This window comes from Ambystoma mexicanum, chromosome 6q, assembly GCF_040938575.1.
Source record: "Ambystoma mexicanum isolate Mex_15411 chromosome 6q, UKY_AmexF1_1, whole genome shotgun sequence".
NCBI classification, from domain to species: Eukaryota; Metazoa; Chordata; class Amphibia; order Caudata; family Ambystomatidae; genus Ambystoma; species Ambystoma mexicanum.
The window spans coordinates 290,819,543-290,840,988 of NC_090937.1; the positions used below are offsets into that span (position 1 = coordinate 290,819,543).

At 47.2% G+C, this 21,446-nt stretch overlaps 1 protein-coding gene across 9 annotated transcripts in view; it reads left to right on the forward strand.

Annotated features, from left to right (window-relative positions):
* The window catches only part of SLC24A2 (solute carrier family 24 member 2), a 1,614,118-nt gene that overhangs the window by 1,388,894 nt on the left and 203,778 nt on the right, over positions 1–21,446 (forward strand). For all 9 annotated transcript variants that reach the window (XM_069630764.1, XM_069630770.1, XM_069630763.1 and 6 more), the window contains 2 exons: positions 3,133–3,231; positions 18,374–18,492. In XM_069630764.1, coding sequence (XP_069486865.1) covers positions 3,133–3,231; positions 18,374–18,492 — 218 coding nt within the window. The remainder of the gene's footprint in view (positions 1–3,132; positions 3,232–18,373; positions 18,493–21,446) is intronic.

Genomic DNA, 21,446 nt, shown 5'->3' on the forward strand with positions numbered 1-21,446 from the left:
CTGGATGTCCAAGATGGCTAGCCCCTCTTCCGTGGTGGTCACCCTCCTTTGTTTCCCTTCCCAGTCGAATAGGAGACCGAAAGGGAATGTCCATTTATATTTTATCTCTCTAGTGACCAATTCCCTCGTGAGAGGAGCCATATCTCTTCTTTTTAGGAGTGTAACTGCTGATAAGTCCTGATACAGCTGAATGTCTGCCCCATTCATCCTGATCTGGTCTAACTGCCTTGCTCTTCGTAGAATGAGCTCTTTTTGTGGATAAAATGACACCGCCGCCAGGACGTCTCTGGGTCTCTCCCCCGGTGCCCCCACGCGCCTCGGACCCACTCGGTGTATTCGATCGATCCCCACTGTCTCCGGGTCCTGAGCTTCGATGATATCCCCGAAGACTTCCTGCACAGCCTTCTTGAGGTCCCCGTCCAGGACCGATTCTGGCATATTTTTGATGCGAATATTTGATCTGCGGGATCTATTCTCGAGGTCTTCGCATTGAATTTCTAGATTATGGGTCAGGCGCACCAGTTGTTCTTGTGTTTCGGCGCGCTGAAGGGCCTCTTCTTCTGCGTTTTGCACTATCTTCTCCAGGGTGTCCGTCCTTTCCTCCAGGTTGGCGATGTCGTGTTGGACTCCCTGTATCGCCTGTTGCATATCCTGTTTAATAGCTGCAAATTGGTCCTGGACCGTTGACATCAATTTTTCTTGTAGTTCTTTGAACCAGGAGTGCATATCGTCTTTTGTCGGAGGTTGGGAGCCGGGGGCCAGGTCCCCCGCCACGGACGAGTTTGCGGTCTGTTGAATAGCGTCCTCCTGTATCCTGCTCCTGGTCGATACTGGGGTGTCCCCTGCCCACATTTGTATCAGGTTGGAGTCTTGTTTGGGGGGCTGCAGTGACTGTAGGGATCCCCCCCCCTCCCCTTCGCTTTAGACATGTCTGCCTTTGAGAGTTCTTGTCCTGGGGTCCCCCCGGAGGCGCCTGTCCCCTCTACTATTTCTGGGGCCGTGGATAAGTCTCTTGGCAGGTGGGCCTTGGTGCGTCCTGGTGATCAAGAGTCTCTCCTTGGGTTGCTTGTCGTAGTAGGGGGTGGCTTCGGAGGGCAAGGGGGGGGGCGCAGAGTCCCCTTTGCTGTTGCGCCTGTTGTGAGGGCCCCTCGTGTGCTGTAGGGTTGGGGCTCAGGTTGGTGCGGCCCTCCGAGATTGCCTTATTCCCGCAGCCGAGGGGTGGGGGGGGGGGAAGCCCCTCTCTGCCTTGGCCGGGAGGGCCCTCGTGGAATTATGCTGGCCCCCCAAGTTCACAGGGTCTCTGGGGGGCGCGGGGCGCACCAGGGAGGGAGTCTCACCTGTTGTCCGCCGGACCGGGGACCTCCGCCGGAGACCGGCGCCTCGGGGCAGCCGCGGGGCGTCCGCGGGGACTCCGGGACGCACCCGGCACCAGCCCGCTCCTCCCGCGGGGTCCACAGCGCCGTGGGTCGACAATCCCGTTACCCGGAGGCGCCCACAGTCCGCCCTGCCGCGGGCGCCGCAATGCTGGAGATCCAATCCAGAAGGCCCCTCCGACCCTCGCCTCCCCAGCCTCAGCCACGCGTCCTCCTCGGGGGGCCGGCGATGGTGGTTCGCCGCGTGTGCGGGCCGTTCCCTGTCTCGGTGGGGGAGGGGGAGCTCCGTTCCTCGGCGCGGGAGGGGGGGGGTGACGTGTCCACCCTCCGTGGCCCGTGGCAGGGGCCGTATCCGGGGCTTTGTGCGGAACGGCCGCCCTCCGGATCGCTGCTTCAGGGTGCTTATTAGTGGCCCGGCGGGAGCGAGACTCACTCGCGTCCACTCGCTCCGGCGGCCATCTTGGAATCATATGCAAGTTATTTTAAACCTTTTTGGGGAATGTAGATTTAACCACATTTAAAACATTGTATCCAATGATAAAAATAAGTGGAATATGTGTTCACAGACAGTATAACAAACATTCTACACTTGACTTCAGCAGCAACAACCTGACCCTTTTCTAAAAATATCTTGGCTAATCTGCTCCTCAAAATCCACATCCACCCCACGTTTTCGGGATAATCTGTGGTTATCCATAAAATCTGCAGCGCCATACCTAGAGAACCTTCCCTATGAAAACAAATCTAAGTCCTGCAGATACTCCTGCTATGTAATGTACCAGTTGTCATGGTCCTTTATCAATCATACTTTTGTGATGCAAGGGGCACAGGAGCATCCTTATTAGTGCGTTCTGATGGTTGATGCGACTTTTGTGGGCATACCTCTAATGTGACTTTGGTGGGGGGTGGCCTGTTTGTCTTGCAACTTTTTTTTGTCATTATGTTGCCTGACTCTCACTCTTTACAGCTTTTTCTCGTCCACCAATTGAATTTCTCTTTTTCCTTTGGTGCTCTTTGTTCTTGTCCTTTGCTTCTTCTCTTAATTCTTGGATTAACTTGTCATCTTTACATTTATTGTACCTAATCATTAATTTGGTAAAGCGCCTTGGTGTAAGGTGCTCTAGAAATCAATACATCAATCAATCAATACCAGTGCTTGTGATTCTTGGGTTTTCAAGTGTGCTGCATACCCAACAAGCAGCTAGTGATCACCACCCACTTTTCATCATCAGAGATCTTATGTACATTGTGCCTGGGGACATATGTCTTGGCTGTGCAGAATTGATTGTAAATTAGTTTGTCTTGGTGAAATTCTGAAAAGTCCAGATGCTCCCAAATCTGACTGGATGCGTTCTTTCTAAAAACGATCACAATCATGTTTGTTTTGATGAAGTCTCCACTTCTTATCGATGTTCTTGTTATCCTTGCTGCAATATTGACATGTTTGATTAAGTCACCACTTCTTATCGATGTTCTTGTTATCCTTGCTGCAATATTGACATGTTTGATTAAGTCACCACTTCTTATCGATGTTCTTGTTATCCTTGCTGCAATATTGACATGTTTGATTAAGTCACCACTTCTTATCGATGTTCTTGTTATCCTTGCTGCAATATTGACATGTTTGATTAAGTCGCCACTTCTTATCGATGTTCTTGTTATCCTTGCTGCAATATTGACATGTTTGATTAAGTCACCACTTCTTATCGATGTTCTTGTTATCCTTGCACCAATATTGAAATGTTTGCTTTTCTTCTAGGAAGGTTCCGAGAAAAGGCCTCCATTCTTCATAAGATGGCTAAAAAGAAGTGCCAAGTGGAGGACAGCGAAAGACTTAATGGCGCTGCCAACTACATGGGTAAGTCAAAATAAAGGCATGTTCCTAGATAACGAACATCCAGCCTTTTCTTTTTTATCTGCTGACAATTTTACATTGGTGATATCACCTCCCTTACAGGTCTTTTTTTAAATTTGTATTTCATGTCCGCATTAAAAATGCCAGGGGCGGCCTTCCCATTCACCCTCAATAGAGGGGGTAAAAGCAAGCACTATGGATAGTGGAAAGAGGGACAAGTGTGTGGTGTGCCGGTTTCACCCTTGTTACAAAGAATAGATCTTTCACCCATATTCCGTATATTGATACGTCCACTATATATGCACCATCCATTCCTCTTGACCTAAAAAAAAGTGTGAGCTGTCTTGCTACCCTCTAACGATGTTTCTTCTATAGTATTCAGGCAGTTTTGTTCTGAACCTATTAGTCAACTATAGGGTAGCACTTTGTGAGAGGAAAGCAAGATCGTTCTCCGGAGCATTGTATAGTGACATTATTACACTGTGCCTTACTTTGTGGCCATGAGTTGGTTGTGCCGCATGGCAAGGATGCTTTCTTAACTCTTCCAAAGTCCCTGCTAAGATTGAAAGAAATGCTGAATATTTAGAAAAGGTATTCCTCCTTCCCACATCAACCTCAGCCCAATCCCACCACTAACATAGTATCTCCTATAAATTATGGGGTCAACGTCAAGGAGTTTATCTGCCTCTGGGGGGTTTTTCTGATAACCCAGAGGCTTGTTGTGTTGCGTTGTGTTGTGTTATTGGGTTTTATACTGTGTTCTGCTGCCATTTGCCGGGTCTGTTGATTCTATGCCCCTGAGAAAAGGTGTTTTTTTTTGGTTAGTAGAGACAGAGGAGAATGGCCAGACAAGCTTTTGGTTGTGTTGATGCATGAATTTCGTAAGAATCAAGAAACTCTGGGCCTCATCACGAGTTGGGCAGCAGCCCTTAAATGCGGCAGTAACGGTATTACCACCGCATTTAAGGGCTGGCCCTATCACAAGTCTGGCAGCTTTAAATGCCCATTTTCGGTACAATTACTGCTTGGTAATTGCACCAAAAATTCCCCATTGGGTCCGATTGACCCAATGGGGAATGGGGATTAACAGTTAGCATCCAACCCGTGATCCAGCTGTAATACTGCTGTATCGGTGGACGCTAACGCTAATTTACTTGGCTCGTTTCCCAGCCGGGATACATGCCAACGCGTGATCAGGGTATCTGCGTGTGTCTGTGTCAAGGTAGTCCCTGTGGAGAGCACTTAAGTTTGCTGTACCCTGACGGGGAACCTTATGTGTGCACAGTGCCTTGATGAGATAGTCAGGACTGAGATATGAAATCTGCGTGGAGAGACGTAGCATTCGGATGTTTGGTATGAATAGAGAGGGGGTGTTCATTTCCCTTGTGTGAGTGGTTTGGTTCCAGTGGCAACTGGTAAATGTTTGAATTGAGGGCACATAATATTTCTCATGAGTATGCGGGAGAAATCAAACATAGTGAGGGAGCCCGAACCAACCAAATTGGGGTTGGAGGAGGGGTTTCTATCCCCGTTCAAACGTTTAAAAATAATGTGTCAAAATGGTGAATTTTACAGCACGCTTTCTGTGAAAACTAGGGTAAAACGCCACACAGTTTGCAGTCGATTTTGTAGGGTAAACATCCATCGGATGCAAGTCGCCAACAGTGCCCAGGAACTTTTCACAACACATTTTCATGACACCTTTTACCAAAATATATGTCAGTATCAAAAACATGTTCCTGCTGGGTGCATCTAAATATGCCAGCATTCCCATTTAATAACAAGTCATGTTTGCTTTGTGCATAATGTCGGTAATGATACTGCCAATATGCACCAGTGGCCCCTGATAAGAATATACTCCTGTTGGGTGTGCCAGTAAAAAACCATGCCACAAAAGGAAAACATGTCCTAACTGGCTGCACCAACGAAGGCTGGCATGACCATGAACAAACACTATATTTTCTTTACCCTTGTGCCCAGTAAGGAATGCCTTGCCACAGTAAGAAAATATACCCAGACGGGCTGCTGCACAAATGAGGCCCCTACAAATCAGAGGCCCCTGTGCCAGCAAAGCTATATGCACACAACATATTCATATAGTATACACTCACTCATACACACTCTCATTCATACATGCACCCATACAGCATACACACACTCTCTCATTCATGCGCCCATACAGCATACACACACTCTCTCATTCATACATGCACCCATACAGCATACACACACTCTCTCATTCATACATGCGCCCATACAGCATACACACACTCTCTCATTCATACATGCGCCCATACAGCATACACACACTCTCTCATTCATACATGCACCCATACAGCATACACACACTCTCTCATTCATGCGCCCATACAGCATACACACACTCTCTCATTCATACATGCACCCATACAGCATACACACACTCTCTCATTCATACATGCACCCATACAGCATACACACACTCTCTCGTTCATACATGCGCACATACAGCATACACACACTCTCTCGTTCATTCATGCGCCCATACAGCATACACACACTCTCTCGTTCATACATGCACCCATACAGCATACACACACTCTCTCGTTCATACATGCACCCATACAGCATACACACACTCTCTCGTTCATACATGCACCCATACAGCATACACACACTCTCTCGTTCATACATGCACCCATACAGCATACACACACTCTCTCATTCATTCATGCGCCCATACAGCATACACACACTCTCTCATTCATACATGCGCACATACAGCATACACACACTCTCTCATTCATGCTCCCATACAGCATACACACACTCTCTCATTCATACATGCACCCATACAGCATACACACACTCTCTCATTCATACATGCACCCATACAGCATACACACACTCTCTCATTCATACATGCACCCATACAGCATACACACACTCTCTCATTCATACATGCACCCATACAGCATACACACACTCTCTCATTCATACATGCACCCATACAGCATACACACACTCTCTCATTCATACATGCACCCATACAGCATACATACACACACTCTCTCATTCATACATGCACCCATACAGCATACACACACTCTCTCATTCACCAATGCACTGATACATCACACACATCATTTCTCATTCACACGGGCACCTACCCAACATACACTCTCATTCTCAGGCACAATAACAGACGCAAACCCATGCATGCATACACAGTCATGAATTTGTTTCTTATCTGCAGCCCTGGCCCAGACTCTGCTCACCCTCTGGCTGTCTGCCACAAAGGCCTGCCACCTCCCATGCAGCACAAAAGGGGAACTAGAAAGCAGGACGAGATTCCCGGTTCAGGTACATGGACGGTGGGGCCATAGTGGCTCCAGCACTCCACCCAAACCCCTCTGAATGTGCTGGAGGCACAGGAGTGCTCCAGCGCCCATCCAGCCCTGGAGAAGCAAAATGCCCTCACCTTGCATGGCCCTTTGGATATGCGCCCTTGGGTACTCGAACGCGTATGTTTCCCTGTACAGTATTAGGCCAGCCCTGGAGCACACACTCAGATGCTTAATGCAGCTGAGGGAGCACTCAGTGTTTTCAATGTGTTGGCTTGGCCATTACACAATGGGGGTCAGTTTGGTGCCCCGCCGCCCATCATGGAAGAGCCACTGCTGCTTAGATGGTGTGTGTATCTTTTTTGTAGAACATAGAATTTCAGCATGTTGGTATGGGGGAGGAGTCAATGGAGACCCTTAGAGTGCAATAGTGTTGCTGGCAGTGGGCAACTTACATCACTTGTTCCTAAAGCATAATGGAGAAAGAAGAGGAAAGACATCCAGGAACAGGCAGCAGACAAAATGCATAATTTCTATGATGAAGGTTCAGGATGAATTCAGAATAAATTCAGATACATTCAGATAAATTCAGAATAGGTTTTATGAGGTATGCTGTTTAATTAGAATACATATTACATAGAAAAACATGCCTACACGCACAATGCAAAATAAAGCTTTTTCATACATCATGGTATCCTTCTAACAGCGCTGCCACAAAATCGATTGACGCCATTTTTGGAATACAAAATGGTCTTCTCCTTCGATGCCGTGCTGCCGTATCCTGACACTAGCGATGATCATGCGGCTTCTGAGCGTATCTCAAATACTGCAGCATGACAGGCCTATCTTACTTCTGTTTTGGAATTCTTCTAAAATTAGTTTTAGCCAACCGAGGAAGAACCCCCGCTACTGCACCGCCCACGTAGACCCCCGCAGCCCTACTTCCACCCGACCGCCTCGAGCAGATTCTAAACGTTCACCGCGCTGCATATTTCGCACAAAGTTTCACCGTGCGATTTAAATGCATAATCTGCATTTGCTGCTGAGCCCAGCCAACATCTTCTTCTCGCCCCATAAGCTTTGAGGAGGCTTCGCCAGGTCCAAGATGGCCGCTGGCAGATCGTCGTGGGACAACAGCCCTTTGCCATTGCTGTAGGCCTGGTCTGATTGGCCCATCATTCTGCTTTAATCCGACCCTATTCGCCGGCAGGCGAACGCCGGCACGCCCCTAAGGCCGACCACAAGGCTTCCTGTCCGGAGCCTGTCTGGAGCCGACGGAGCCAAGAGCCACAAGCACTGCCGAATCGTCTCAGACTGTTTTGGACTCCAACTGGTAAGTGCGCCTAGCTCATCTTCTGTGTGTAATGCTGCAAGGCTCATACTCACTTAGGCTGCACGTACGATCAGCCAGTCGTCCCATAACGCCACCTGCTAGCCCCCACAGGCAACACAGACAACTTAAGGCGTATACTCCTGTCGGATGACCCTATCTCCTCTTCTCTGCACCATTACCGCTCCAAGACGTCACTGATACACTTGTGCACTTCTACGAGGCAACCCACTGGGCACTCCAAGGTCTCGAACAGTCCAAGGCCACCACTTGACTTTGCCTCATACCAGCACGGTATGTTGCACCACGCTGATCTACTTCTGCTTGGCCTTTATATATGTAATTGCACCACAACTATAATCTGGTTACTTCCTACTATATGCAAATGTCCCACTTCCCTGTATGCCATAGCGCCATCATTGAACTTGGTATGATATTACCTATGCTTTTCAACTGCTCTGTCTCAGTCACTAGTGCTAAAATCGAATTTAGATGTGATACTATTGGTACTCTAATTGACTCTAGGTGCAACACCACCTATTCTATTCAACTTCTGCGTCTCAAACACTAGGGCTAAACTCTAATCTAGACGCTACACCCTATGTTAATTACCTACAGTGCCACCGCAGTAGTCTTATCCTACCCAGAAAATGTATCTCACGATACTCTACACTGCTCTGCTTAGATCACTACTTTATATTGTGAGCACCCAATACCCCACCATGCCACTTAATTCACTTCCACAGGAGTCAACACCTAAACCAACTGATATGATCACCTCACCCTGTACTGTCCTTCAAAGGAACCTCAAATTACGGGCCAGACTCCTAGACTGTATGACCCACTATCTAGAACATCCCACAGTAAAGCCAGCACTAGCAACCTCTCTCAACACCCTCTTCAACTGAACAGTAGACTCTTCCGTGAGCCTACCAGCACCATCCCTAAAAGCTTGCCACTTCCACCAACACCAGTAAAACCTGGGACCAAGGGAGCACTTATAAATGCACGCTCTATGGTAGCCCATGCAACAGACATTGCAGACTTACTATACAATGAAGATCTGGATTTCTTAGCTATCACGGAATTATGGCTCCATCCTTCAGCAGGTCCCGCAATTATGCTAGCCATACCAGACGACTATACTTTCTAAGACTCGATCGTACCACCTCTCGAGGCGGAGGTCTCGAGAAGTGGTACGATCAAGTCTTAGTAAAGGAGATCACATCCTTCAGAGAACAACAAGAATAATTTGAGTAAACTAGCCTCTCAATACAAAAAAGAAATCATCTTGGCCAAACAACTGTCCTACAGCACTCGAATCTCACAAGCTAAATCTAACACTAGGGAGCTCTTTACAATACTAAAAGAAATAGAATCACCCACACAAGTACCTGACTCGTGCCTCAAAGATAAGAATTGGTGCACGGGTATACAAAATGCCCTAGCCAACAAAATCACCTCCCTCAAGACTAAGATTAGTACTAAAAAAGATTCCCTTCTCGCGTCCACCAAGCCTAGTAGCCTGATCCCTAAAATGACACACCCCACCGGGTCATACAATCCTGCGCCTAATCCCCATTTTAATTTCCACAAAGTAACTACTAAAGAGGTTGAAAATGTCATCCTCACCCTCAAGCCCTCAAATTGCCATGGAGACCTATGCCCTGCACAACTAATAAAGGATGCTGCTCGTGATCTGGCACCGTTTATTACCAAACTAATAAATGCGTCATTCACCTCAGGCACCGTACCCAACAACCTGAAACAATCCTGGGTCCTCCCCCTTCTCAAAAAACCTAACCTAGACCCTGCGACCCCTACAAACTATCGCCCCATCAGTACAGTACCATTCCTATTTAAAATCCTTGATATAATAGCTTATCAACAAATCCATCATTACCTTGAACACTTCCACCTCCTTGGAGTCTGTCAATCAGGCTTCAGGCCTCAACACGGTACTGAAACCGCACTCATAGATCTCAAGACACAGATAGATGAGCTGAGAGACAAGGGTAAGACTGCACTTCTACTACTCCTTGACCTCTCAGCCGCTTTGATCTGGTCGACCACGAGATCCTATGTAACCACCTTCAAAAAGCTGCCCATTTCTCTCAAGAGGCAACCGGTTGGATCCATCCTTCCTCAATAACCGCACGATGAGTCTTCTCCACTCTGGCAGCAGCCGACCCTTTGTCCATTACCTGCGGCGTGCCCCAGAGATTGTGCGTCTTCCCGACCTTATACAACATTTTCACAAAGCCCCTTTCTGATGATCTAGATGGTCTGGGTATCACCTACACTTACTACGCCGATGATACCAAGATCCTCATCCCGCTGACGGGGGATTATGACAAGGATTTGGCCTTCGTTGACAAAATTTACCTCATCATCCAGGCATGTATGGCCCTACATGGTCTACGCCTGAATGATGACAAAACATAACTCCTTATTCTAGGATCCTCCAAAAATATCACCAAACTAGACCCAATCTACTCCTCTTTTGTAATCGATAATAACAATATCACTGTAGCCAAGGAGGGTAAAACCCTTGGCTTCTATCTGGATTCCACTCTCACCTTCAAAAAGCAAGTTAACGCTATAGCATCTGCCACATCTTACACCTGCAAACTTATCAGAGCAGCCAAACCATTCCTCTCACCGTCTAACTGCATCACCCTAGCTAGGGCTCTAATCCTGTCCAAACTGGACTATTGCAATGCGTTATATGTAGGCTGCAACAAATACATCACGAACAAAATTCAAATCTTACAGAATAACGCACTAAGAGCGGCCCTTAGCATCCCTAAAAAAAGCCCATATCTCCGAGACCAGAAGATCTGTCAACTGGCTATCGACCAAAGACAAAATCTTCCTTAAATCTGTCTCTCTGACCCACAAATGCCTACACCAAGCTGCCCCTCAATACCTTATAGCTAAACTCACTAGACCACCTTACTCCCGACCGAGCAGAACGGTTAACTGCAAACTCCTCCTCGTGCCTATATTCAAACGTACTATGGCTGGAGGGAACAGCTTTCCTGATAAAGCAGCTCAATTTTCGAATTCCCTACCACCTCCCTGTAGGGAAGACCTCCCTTATTGCCAATTCAGATCCAAGACCATTCAGTGGCTCAAGGAACATGATATATAATGCCCGCTGCGCTACACTACTATGGCTGTAAATCTGATCACCCAGGTGGTCAATTGACCTTGGTAGTTATAACTCTTGCTATAACCTTATCTTGTATACTTATCTTCTTGTAAATTCATGCCTCATTGGTGCTCTGTGTTTTTGATGATCCAGCAATGTAACCTCAGCTGGACTTCATCCTCTGTATGTAACAAGCTTTGCAAACCTCTTGATGCCCTTGCGCCCTGCTACCCCCAGGTTAGGTGCGCACTATAAATAAATGAATACAAAAAAATAAAATAAATACAAGTACAAAGCCACGTTCCCCTTGCAGTGCCAAGAAAGCAGAACGTCCATGACCAGTCCTTGGGTCACTACGCCGCAGATGGACACATTTCTTCCAGGCTTTCCAAACCATTGGGATCTAAATGTCACAAACAAACGTAATATCATGTCTGTTGTCTGATTTTGTTGTGGGGCTTTACATTCTAAAGATTGACACAACTCCCCAGCCCAGTTTTGAGCCCCAAAGAACAATGACCATGTAAGTAAGTCATGTTTGTTGAGCAAGGGTCACCACTTTAAAATTGACCAAATTGGCCTCAATGACTTGAATGTCATTGAGGGGCTGTTCTCTGGTTCTCCGTGATACTCTTCCTCTTAAGACTAGCAAAAACCAATGCCCACCTCTGCGGTAAGTCTCCATGGCCCCCCTGTTTTCTGTGGTTAATGATCTGATTGTGGAATATAGAGATGGCGGTCATCGAGATGGATGTTTGTGCACCAGTAGGGTAATGTCCTGCAGCAGCTGTCACACAGTGATGGGGCCAAAGGTACCAATGCCTGTGCCCATTGGAGATGAACAGAGGTATGATTGGGGTATGCTCTTCCGTTATTTCTCAGTCTGTGGAACCAACAATGCAAAGAGCTCCATCTGAAGCAGAACCCTGTGCCTATTTCTTAGAGAAGCCTCTGTTGCTCCTTGCCAAACGGGGAGAAAAGTCCCTATAGCTTAGCACTAAATTGAAAGCAGATTCAAATGTCCATTCCCTAAAACCTCCCCACAGTGAGGCTGTGGCAGTCCGGGAGCACACCACGGTGCCAGAGTACTCTTCTGGACTGTGTAGCCTGAGCAAGCCCTCCTTCACACAATAATATCCCAAAAGATGTCGCTATTCCTAATCTTTCAGATCCATCAGCGATGAGTGCAATGACAAAGAGACTTTCAATCTGAACATCTTGACCCTTCAGGTGGGCCTAAAGCGTCCACCAAGATAGGCTTGATCATGAAGACGTCCTCAATCTGATCATGAGCTTGCCATTATAGGGAGACCAGGTCTCAACCTACAGGGTGTCTGATTAGAGCTGTAAACCACAGCAACAGAAATACTGGAAGTCTGTATGCCCTGGGATTTCCCATGGCCTGGCACATTCTGATGAAGGCACTGGAATGGAACAAGGCCACTGAAAAGACCTCTACCTATTTCCGATGCCAAACAGGATCACTTGGAACCATCCATTCGGCCATTGTATAGAGACAACTGTGCAGGTGAGGGAAGCTGCCTCCAGGCTCATGAAGTCTGCACATGCGTTCTGAATGTTTACACTGCAACAACAGGGGATATGGAGAACAGGAAACACGACTATACATATACACGGACCCTCCAAATGGAAAGGCCCATCACTTGCACTACTTTGGGCGATTTCCTAAATTCAGGATGCAATGTGTTATGTGCTGGAGTAGGACTTGCAATGAACTGTTCATTGACACATGGTCTTTGCTTAACATTGTAATGCATTGGTTTGTTTTTCCTAGCACGTGATTTATCATGGTGATGTGGCCTTTCTTACACAGTTTATCAGCCAGGCACTATTGATTTTGTGACTCAATATGTTTTGGCTGCACGTGCATTGTGTCTACCAGGCATACCGTTTTCTGATAGGCACATACATGTCGTGCCTCCTGCCAGGAAATAAAGCTCCGTGGTGCTGCTGTGTCCAACTTCAAAGTGCTTGAATATTTCTTAGGTGCCATTCAGTGCAGATTCAAAAAGCCGAGGCATTCTTAGGCAATGCACCCATCACCCAACCCTCATAATGAATTGCTTGCGTCGGATTTGTTCTCTTGAAGTACATTGCTGCCCTTGTCCAGGCATTGTAATGGGCAGGTTTGCAGTTCCTGCCTTGGTGACCTGAAGGCTATTTGCAACTCAATCAAATGAGTTTACAGACCACGGGGCACTGATCATGAGCAAAAGTATCATCTGAATGTGAGGACCCGGGTTTGGGAGGCCCTCTCTGCAATCTATGAAGCATTCTTGGGGAGCCCCTTTGGTAAAGAGAAAGGCTCTACAGAAGAGAGAAGAGCACCATGGCAAAGTTGTGGAAGCATGCATGCCGTATTTCTGGGTGTGAACGCCCATCGTGCCAGGAAGAGAGCAAAGCACCATGGCAGAGGTCATTGCAAAATATAAGCTGCATATCTGGGTGTGACCTCTCATGTCCTCAGGTGGAAAGAAGTGCACCGTGGCAGGGGTCATGTGAGGAAGAGAGAAGTGCACCGTGGCAGAGGTCATGGTCACACATAAGCTGCATATCACACACATATCAGGAAGAGAGAAGTGCACCTTGGCAGGGGTCATGGCCACCCATAAGCTGCATATCACACACAGGTCAGGAAGAGAGAAGTGCACCGTGGCAGAGGTCATGGTCACACGTAAGCTGCATATCACACACATATCAGGAAGAGAGAAATGCACCGTGGCAGGAGTCATGGCCACCCATAAGCTGCATATCACACACATGTCAGGAAGAGAGAAGTGCACCGTGGCAGAGGTCATGGTCACACGTAAGCTGCAGATCACACACATATCAGGAAGAGAGAAGTGCACCTTGGCAGGGGTCATGGTCACACATAAGCTGCATATCACACACATGTCAGGAAGAGAGAAGTGCACCGTGGCAGGGGTCATGATAACACATAAGCTGCATATCACACACATGTCAGGAAGAGAGAAGTGCACCGTGGCAGAGGTCATGGTCACACATAAGATGCATATCACACACATGTCAGGAAGAGAGAAGTGCACCTTGGCAGGGGTCATGGCCACCCGTAAGCTGAATATCACACACAGGTCAGGAAGAGAGAAGTGCACCGTGGCAGAGGTCATGGCCACACGTAAACTGCATATCACACACATGTCAGGAAGAGAGAAATGCACCGTGGCAGGAGTCATGGCCACCCATAAGCTGCATATCACACACATGTCAGGAAGAGAGAAGTGCACCGTGGCAGAGGTCATGGTCACACATAAGCTGCATATCACACACATGTCAGGAAGAGAGAAGTGCACCTTGGCAGGGGTCATGGTCACACATAAGCTGCATATCACACACATGTCAGGAAGAGAGAAGTGCACCTTGGCAGGGGTCATGGTCACACATAAGCTGCAGATCACACACATGTCAGGAAGAGAGAAGTGCACCTTGGCAGGGGTCATGGTCACACATAAGCTGCATATCACACACATGTCAGGAAGAGAGAAGTGCACCGTGGCAGGAGTCATGGCCACCCATAAACTGCATATCACACACATGTCAGGAAGAGAGAAGTGCACCGTGGCAGAGGTCATGGTCACACATAAGCTGCATATCACACACATGTCAGGAAGAGAGAAGTGCACCGTGGCAGAGGTCATGGCCACCCATAAGCTGCATATCACACACATGTCAGGAAGAGAGAAGTGCACCGTGGCAGGGGTCATGGTCACACATAAGCTGCATATCACACACATGTCAGGAAGAGAGAAGTGCACCGTGGCAGAGGTCATGGTCACACATAAGCTGCATATCACACACATGTCAGGAAGAGAGAAGTGCACCTTGGCAGGGGTCATGGCCACCCATAAGCTGCATATCACACACAGGTCAGGAAGAGAGAAGTGCACCGTGGCAGAGGTCATGGTCACATGTAAGCTGCATATCACACACATATCAGGAAGAGAGAAATGCACCGTGGCAGGAGTCATGGCCACCCAGAAGCTGCATATCACACACATGTCAGGAAGAGAGAAGTGCACCGTGGCAGAGGTCATGGTCACACATAAGCTGCATATCACACACATGTCAGGAAGAGAGAAGTGCACCTTGGCAGGGGTCATGGTCAGACATAAGCTGCATATCACACACATGTCAGGAAGAGAGAAGTGCACCGTGGCAGGAGTCATGGCCACCCATAAGCTGCATATCACACACATGTCAGGAAGAGAGAAGTGCACCGTGGCAGAGGTCATGGTCACCCATAAGCTGCATACCACACACATGTCAGGAAGAGAGAAGTGCACCGTGGCAGTGGTCAGGGTCACACATAAGCTGCATATCACACACATGTCAGGAAGAGAGAAGTGCACCTTGGCAGGGGTCATGGCCACCCATAAGCTGCATATCACACACAGGTCAGGAAGAGAGAAGTGCACCGTGGCAGAGGTCATGGCCACCCATAAGCTGCATATCACACACATGTCAGGAAGAGAGAAGTGCACCGTGGCAGGGGTCATGGTCACACATAAGCTGCATATCACACACATGTCAGGAAGAGAGAAGTGCACCGTGGCAGGGGTCATGGTCACACATAAGCTGCATATCACACACATGTCAGGAAGAGAGAAGTGCACTGTGGCAGAGGTCATGGTCACACACATAAGCTGCATATCACACACATATCAGGAAGAGAGAAGTGCACCTTGGCAGGGGTCATGGCCCCCCATAAGCTGCATATCACACACAGGTCAGGAAGAGAGAAGTGCACCGTGGCAGAGGTCATGGCCACACGTAAGCTGCATATCACACACATACCAGGAAGAGAGAAATGCACTGTGGCAGGAGTCATGGCCACCCATAAGCTGCATATCACACACATGTCAGGAAGAGAGAAGTGCACCGTGGCAGAGGTCATGGTCACCCATAAGCTGCATATCACACACATGTCAGGAAGAGAGAAGTGCACCTTGGCAGGGGTCATGGTCACACATAAGCTGCATATCACACACATGTCAGGAAGAGAGAAGTGCACCGTGGCAGAGGTCATGGTCACACATAAGCTGCAGATCACACGCATGTCAGGAAGAGAGAAGTGCACCTTGGCAGGGGTCATGGTCACACATAAGCTGCATATCACACACATGTCAGGAAGAGAGAAGTGCACCGTGGCAGGAGTCATGGCCACCCATAAGCTGCATATCACACACATGTCAGGAAGAGAGAAGTGCACCGTGGCAGAGGTCATGGCCACCCATAAGCTGCATATCACACACTTGTCAGGAAGAGAGAAGTGCACCTTGGCAGGGGTCATGGCCACCCATAAGATGCATATCACACACAGGTCAGGAAGAGAGAAGTGCACCGTGGCAGAGGTCATGGCCACCCATAAGCTGCATTTCTGGGTATGAGCTCGCATGATCGCCGGAAGAGAGGATAACACCATAGCATAAGGCGTGGCCACACACAAGCAGCATTTCTGGAGCACACTATCATGAAGTTACTTGCAAATAAACACTTTGTGAGCAGATATACACGTTTCAGTCATGTCTTTTTGAGACTGAATGCTCCCAGGCAGGACCCAGCAGGACCTCCCTGAGGTCTGGCACCTCTGAATGGGTTCTCGCTTTGTTCCAAGCTCCCTAGGAGAAAGGTCTCCCTAGAGAAGGTCTAATTCTTCTAGACTCCTTGAAGGACAGATTGGAACTCACCATCCTTTCCACACTTTTAGAACCGCTCACTTTCACTCAGAAGTACAAATGATTACAGGATTTGCTTGCACCCCTCATTACAGTGTTGTCCAAACAATACCATGCCCCTGATGCTGGCTGTGGAGGGGAGGCTGCTGGACACAGACATGACATCACGCAAAGTCTCTCCCAGGCTCTCTGGTGAGCGCAGGACACAGTGGGCCAGCCATCACACTACCGTTTACGTCCAATAAACAGTCAATAACGCAAACGCCAGCCATTTCTAAAAAAAGACATGCCCTGAGGGAAGATATTTTTGTATGTATGCTTTTTCCATCACTGTTGGTGTTGCATGGCAATATTCAGGGAAACTGATTGATTTGAAGGCCTATTATATAAAGACACACACTAAGCCCAGTCACTTTCATCTTACAACCAGAAGGGAAGGCACTGTAATATTGATTGCTACGAGGGTTTGCATAAGGCACAGGCATGTGGGATTCCTCCTGAACAGCAGAACACGGGTAAGGAACTTGTGTTCACATGTAAAGATGCTATTGAAAAAAATAGCACTGCCCTGTAAGGCAAAGAGCATTCTCTGGAGCCAAAGTTTTGTACTTGGGCTAATGTTCATACCTGCACTGCATGGCTCATGGGCAGGGTCCGACTGGGGCATACCATTATCTCGGGCACCACTTAAATAGTGGCCCACAATTGCAAGTGGCAATTCATTTCTATTGTGACAGACTGTTTGTGTAGCACCCAAGGGGGAGTTTGTTGATAAAATGTGATTCCAATTGTGCATTTTAAAGAATATGTATTCCGTAACAATGGTCAAAACTACTTGCCGCAAGGTGAAGTAACTCATCAAACTAGCCCACATTGGGCAAAAAAGTGGCCCACGTTGACCCAAAAAACTGTCCCACACTAGCATTTTGTGTTTTGGATTCGAGCATTGCCCTATAGGCCAGTCCGAGCCTGTGTGGCTCTGAGCTGTAAGTGTGCTTTTAGTGATGGCTACTGGGTGCTGCTGTGGTATGTGCTACGTCACTCAAATGGCTTGTCCTACTTTCACTTTTCATGTGGGTTATTTCAACTTTTTTTAAAACCTGCCATAACTTAAGATCTGTCAAATCCTATACTTGATCAAACACCTTCATTTTGGTTTTCTTCTCAGACTTCTTTCTATAATTTATTTCTGAACGGACACGCAGCTGAAGCACCTATCAATGTGGCCTTTCAAATATCAAAAGATTAGTGTGTCCACTCCTTCACAGAAAGCTCTCAAACAAAAATATTAAGAAGGGAGTACATTAGTTCTCTGTGTTCTAATCCACGTTGTATTTTGTATTTTACTCCAGTGAATTGAATGCATGAGAAATAAATACAAACTGAAAGCAAAACTGCACAGTGTAGGGGTCTCAAACCATTACCTCTCTAGATGTTTTGGGCTACAACTCCCATCAGTTCTAGCCAGCAGCACAGTCAAAGAAGAGGGGGGAAGGGGGATCATGGAAAAGCTAGTAAAAAAACACCCAGCAAGCCGTAGGCCACAGATCTATATTGTGTAGTCCTGTTGTGCTAGCAGAGTTCATTTTTTAATGTACTATTTCGTTTGTATGTGATGTTACAGAGAAAACCGAACTTCCGAACACCACAAACGTGGAGGTTGAAATTACACCACCGAAAGAATCGCCGGGGCAAGTGCAGAATGGCAATCTATCGCATACTGCGGAAGGGGGCGACAACCAGGTGGGCCATGACCTTTTCTGTTGCCTGATTACTGGCGCTAAAGGTTTCTCGCTGTGCAGCACGTGCTACTCTTTTATTTGTAACTGCAGGCAAGTGATTGTATGGAGGTAGTCTCGATTCTTTTTTACGCACCAAAATAATGAAAATGTAACAATGTAATCCTGGTGGAGCCCAAATTCCTTCCAATCTTTGAATGTGCACTTTTCTGGGAATTTTGCTATGAACATTTTATTGGTCAAGTATGTAACGAAATATCATTAAATATATTTCATTAGCACCCTGAGCAAGGGAGCCAGCCAATCAGGTGGCTAGGAACGTGGGCTGACACTACCAGCGAAATCCCGCTTTCTAAGCCGTCTGATGGCTGGCTCCCATGGCTGGGTGCTTTAACGGCCCACCACCCTCGTTAAGGACACTCTCGCTTCATCTGGGCCCTTAACTTGGGCAGTGGGCCGTTACCCACATGGTGGGCCTACGCACTTCTTTTCTATGTCTTGTTCCTATGTCTCGCACTTCTCCTCCTCTTCCCCTGGCACTTTTCCCCTTCCCCTCTCCCCTGTACTTGCGCGATCTCAATGTCACTGGGCCTAGTAAGATCGTTGTCTTGTCCTCCCTTGTTTCCCCTCCCTTGCCTCGAAACACTTGTGTATAGGCGCGCTATTAATAAAATATCATATCGCCTCATTCTATGCTCATAATACATGAGCGGAAAGTAGAAGGAATCTGGGGGCACAAAACCAAAGATGCCTGGATTCGCGGCCACACATCTGTGCCTCCAGCGCTACCAGCGGGTGCAGAGGTTTTGTGGCGATTTACTTCCATTGCATAGTTTACGTGTCCACAAATTCACTATGAGGAAGTGAGAACGATTCCCTACCATCCTGATTGAGTTTCCAAGTATGCCATGGCCAGGCTAACTAACGTGTCAATTTCCTTGCATCAAACACGTGTGTAAGATAAAAGTGCACGTTGGCACTCCTGCCCTTCTTAGATACCAACAGATTGAGGAACACGTTAGAATTAGCAGCAACTAATGGAGCACAGGGGAAGTGCAGGTGCCCCCCACCCCTGTATTTGGATCCTTGATGTCTCATCACAGTCTGGGTTTTCCGAAGCCCATTTTTCCGGGTCCAACTTTCCTGCTGCGACGAGACAATATTCGCTCACTGGTCCCTGCTCTTTTGCATATGACACCTTGTAACCCCGTTTTCTCCCCATCTACCGCTGTCCACCCTATTCTGCATCTCACTCGTCTTCTGCATGGCACACCTGCACCCTTCACAACGACCGGTCTCCCTCCAAGACTTGCCGGGTTCCCTCCCGTGACGACGCCCCCTTGCCCTGAAACACCACAGACCGCCCCACCGAGTCTCCCTCTGTATCCCAAATGAGACCGATCCATACCTCATGCATTGTGCCGCTGGTTCTTCTCCCACTCGTGGGCGATTTCCCAACAGGCCACTGTTCAGGAAAAAAATTGCCTATCAAGAAATAGTTTCCTATCAAGATGGACAATTACCTAGATTTGTATTCAGATGACGCAGTGCTTATCGCAAAGACCGCTAACGACTTCTAAGATCTTATTGACACATGTTAAACAGAGGGACTTATACATCAATGCAGCAACATCACAACTTATATACATGAGGCAGAAAAACACAATATAAAAGTAGTTCACTCACATGCATAAGGGTTGACTGGATCGAAGAGTGCACCATTGAATGCCAATTGCTGCTCGATGAATGGCTTACAAAAGTAAACAAGCGGGCACCTAGGATCTAGAGTAGGGTGGCTAACTTTACGCAATGGTTTTGCAGGGCACTTAAGACGTGGTAGCGCATCAGAAGCGGCCTGCAGTGTGCGCGGTTCCATATGGTGTCATTCGCGCCCCCTGACCCCATGCACTTTTTTGGTAACATTAGTGACAGTGGCAGATTACATTTTAACACATACACAGCACACAAAAAACAGTAGGACCATTATACATGCAGGACACTCATCTGTTAGAGCTCTGGCCAGGCCCTGTGGGACAAAATATATACAAACATCCAAATGTGCATACATGTTGACAACAACATAAGTGACTTTACAACGACAGAGCACTGCAACAAGCATCACCAGTGTTTCCTACTTAGAGACACCAAGGGAAGTGACATTACAAGAAGCTGCCATTAAATAAATTGAGTGTCGAATAACTGTGTGGTGTGAAATGCACAAATGACACTATTATTATATAGTTAGCAACTCTATAACTATTAAAACCATGAGTGGGGATTTATTTTATAACAGCTCATAATAACATAATGGTATAATAATATAAGCCATGAACTGACTGATTAAACGATTAAATGATTAAATGATTCGCCCCGGATCACACACTTTGGTTAGGGAGTGAAAATGGGTATTTTAAGCAGTTGGCCACATATCTTTCAAGGTTTACTTGATAGAGATATTTATTAAGCCATTGTTTGTAGAAATGCCTTCGAAAAAACACATACAACATTAACAAAACTAGAATGTCACAATAAGCTAACCTTACACTATATAAATTGCCATAGAAACATGTTGAGCAAAATGAGTATGGCTTTAGCTATGCTTTCCCCATCCTGCATGAACGCTCACAGTAGCATCAGGCACACTAATGTGAGACAAAACATTCTCACTTGGGCGTTAAAACCATAGTCTTATTTCCAACACAGCACAGCATTTTAGGGCCTAGATGCCTTTGGGCCTTAGTACACGCTCTATAAATGTTCAAATAAATAAATAAATGCTTCATTATGCATCCTTTCCATTTCTAATTACCCTCAATTCACATTTCTTAAGGGACAAAAGTCCCTGCTAATATTTCCAGCTGCCCCCTATTGATGTCTGATTGCTGCCATTGTAATGCTATGTTGACACAGAGCAACGTGTTAGGATGCTGCGCACCCCGGAAGAGACATTCTTCTGCC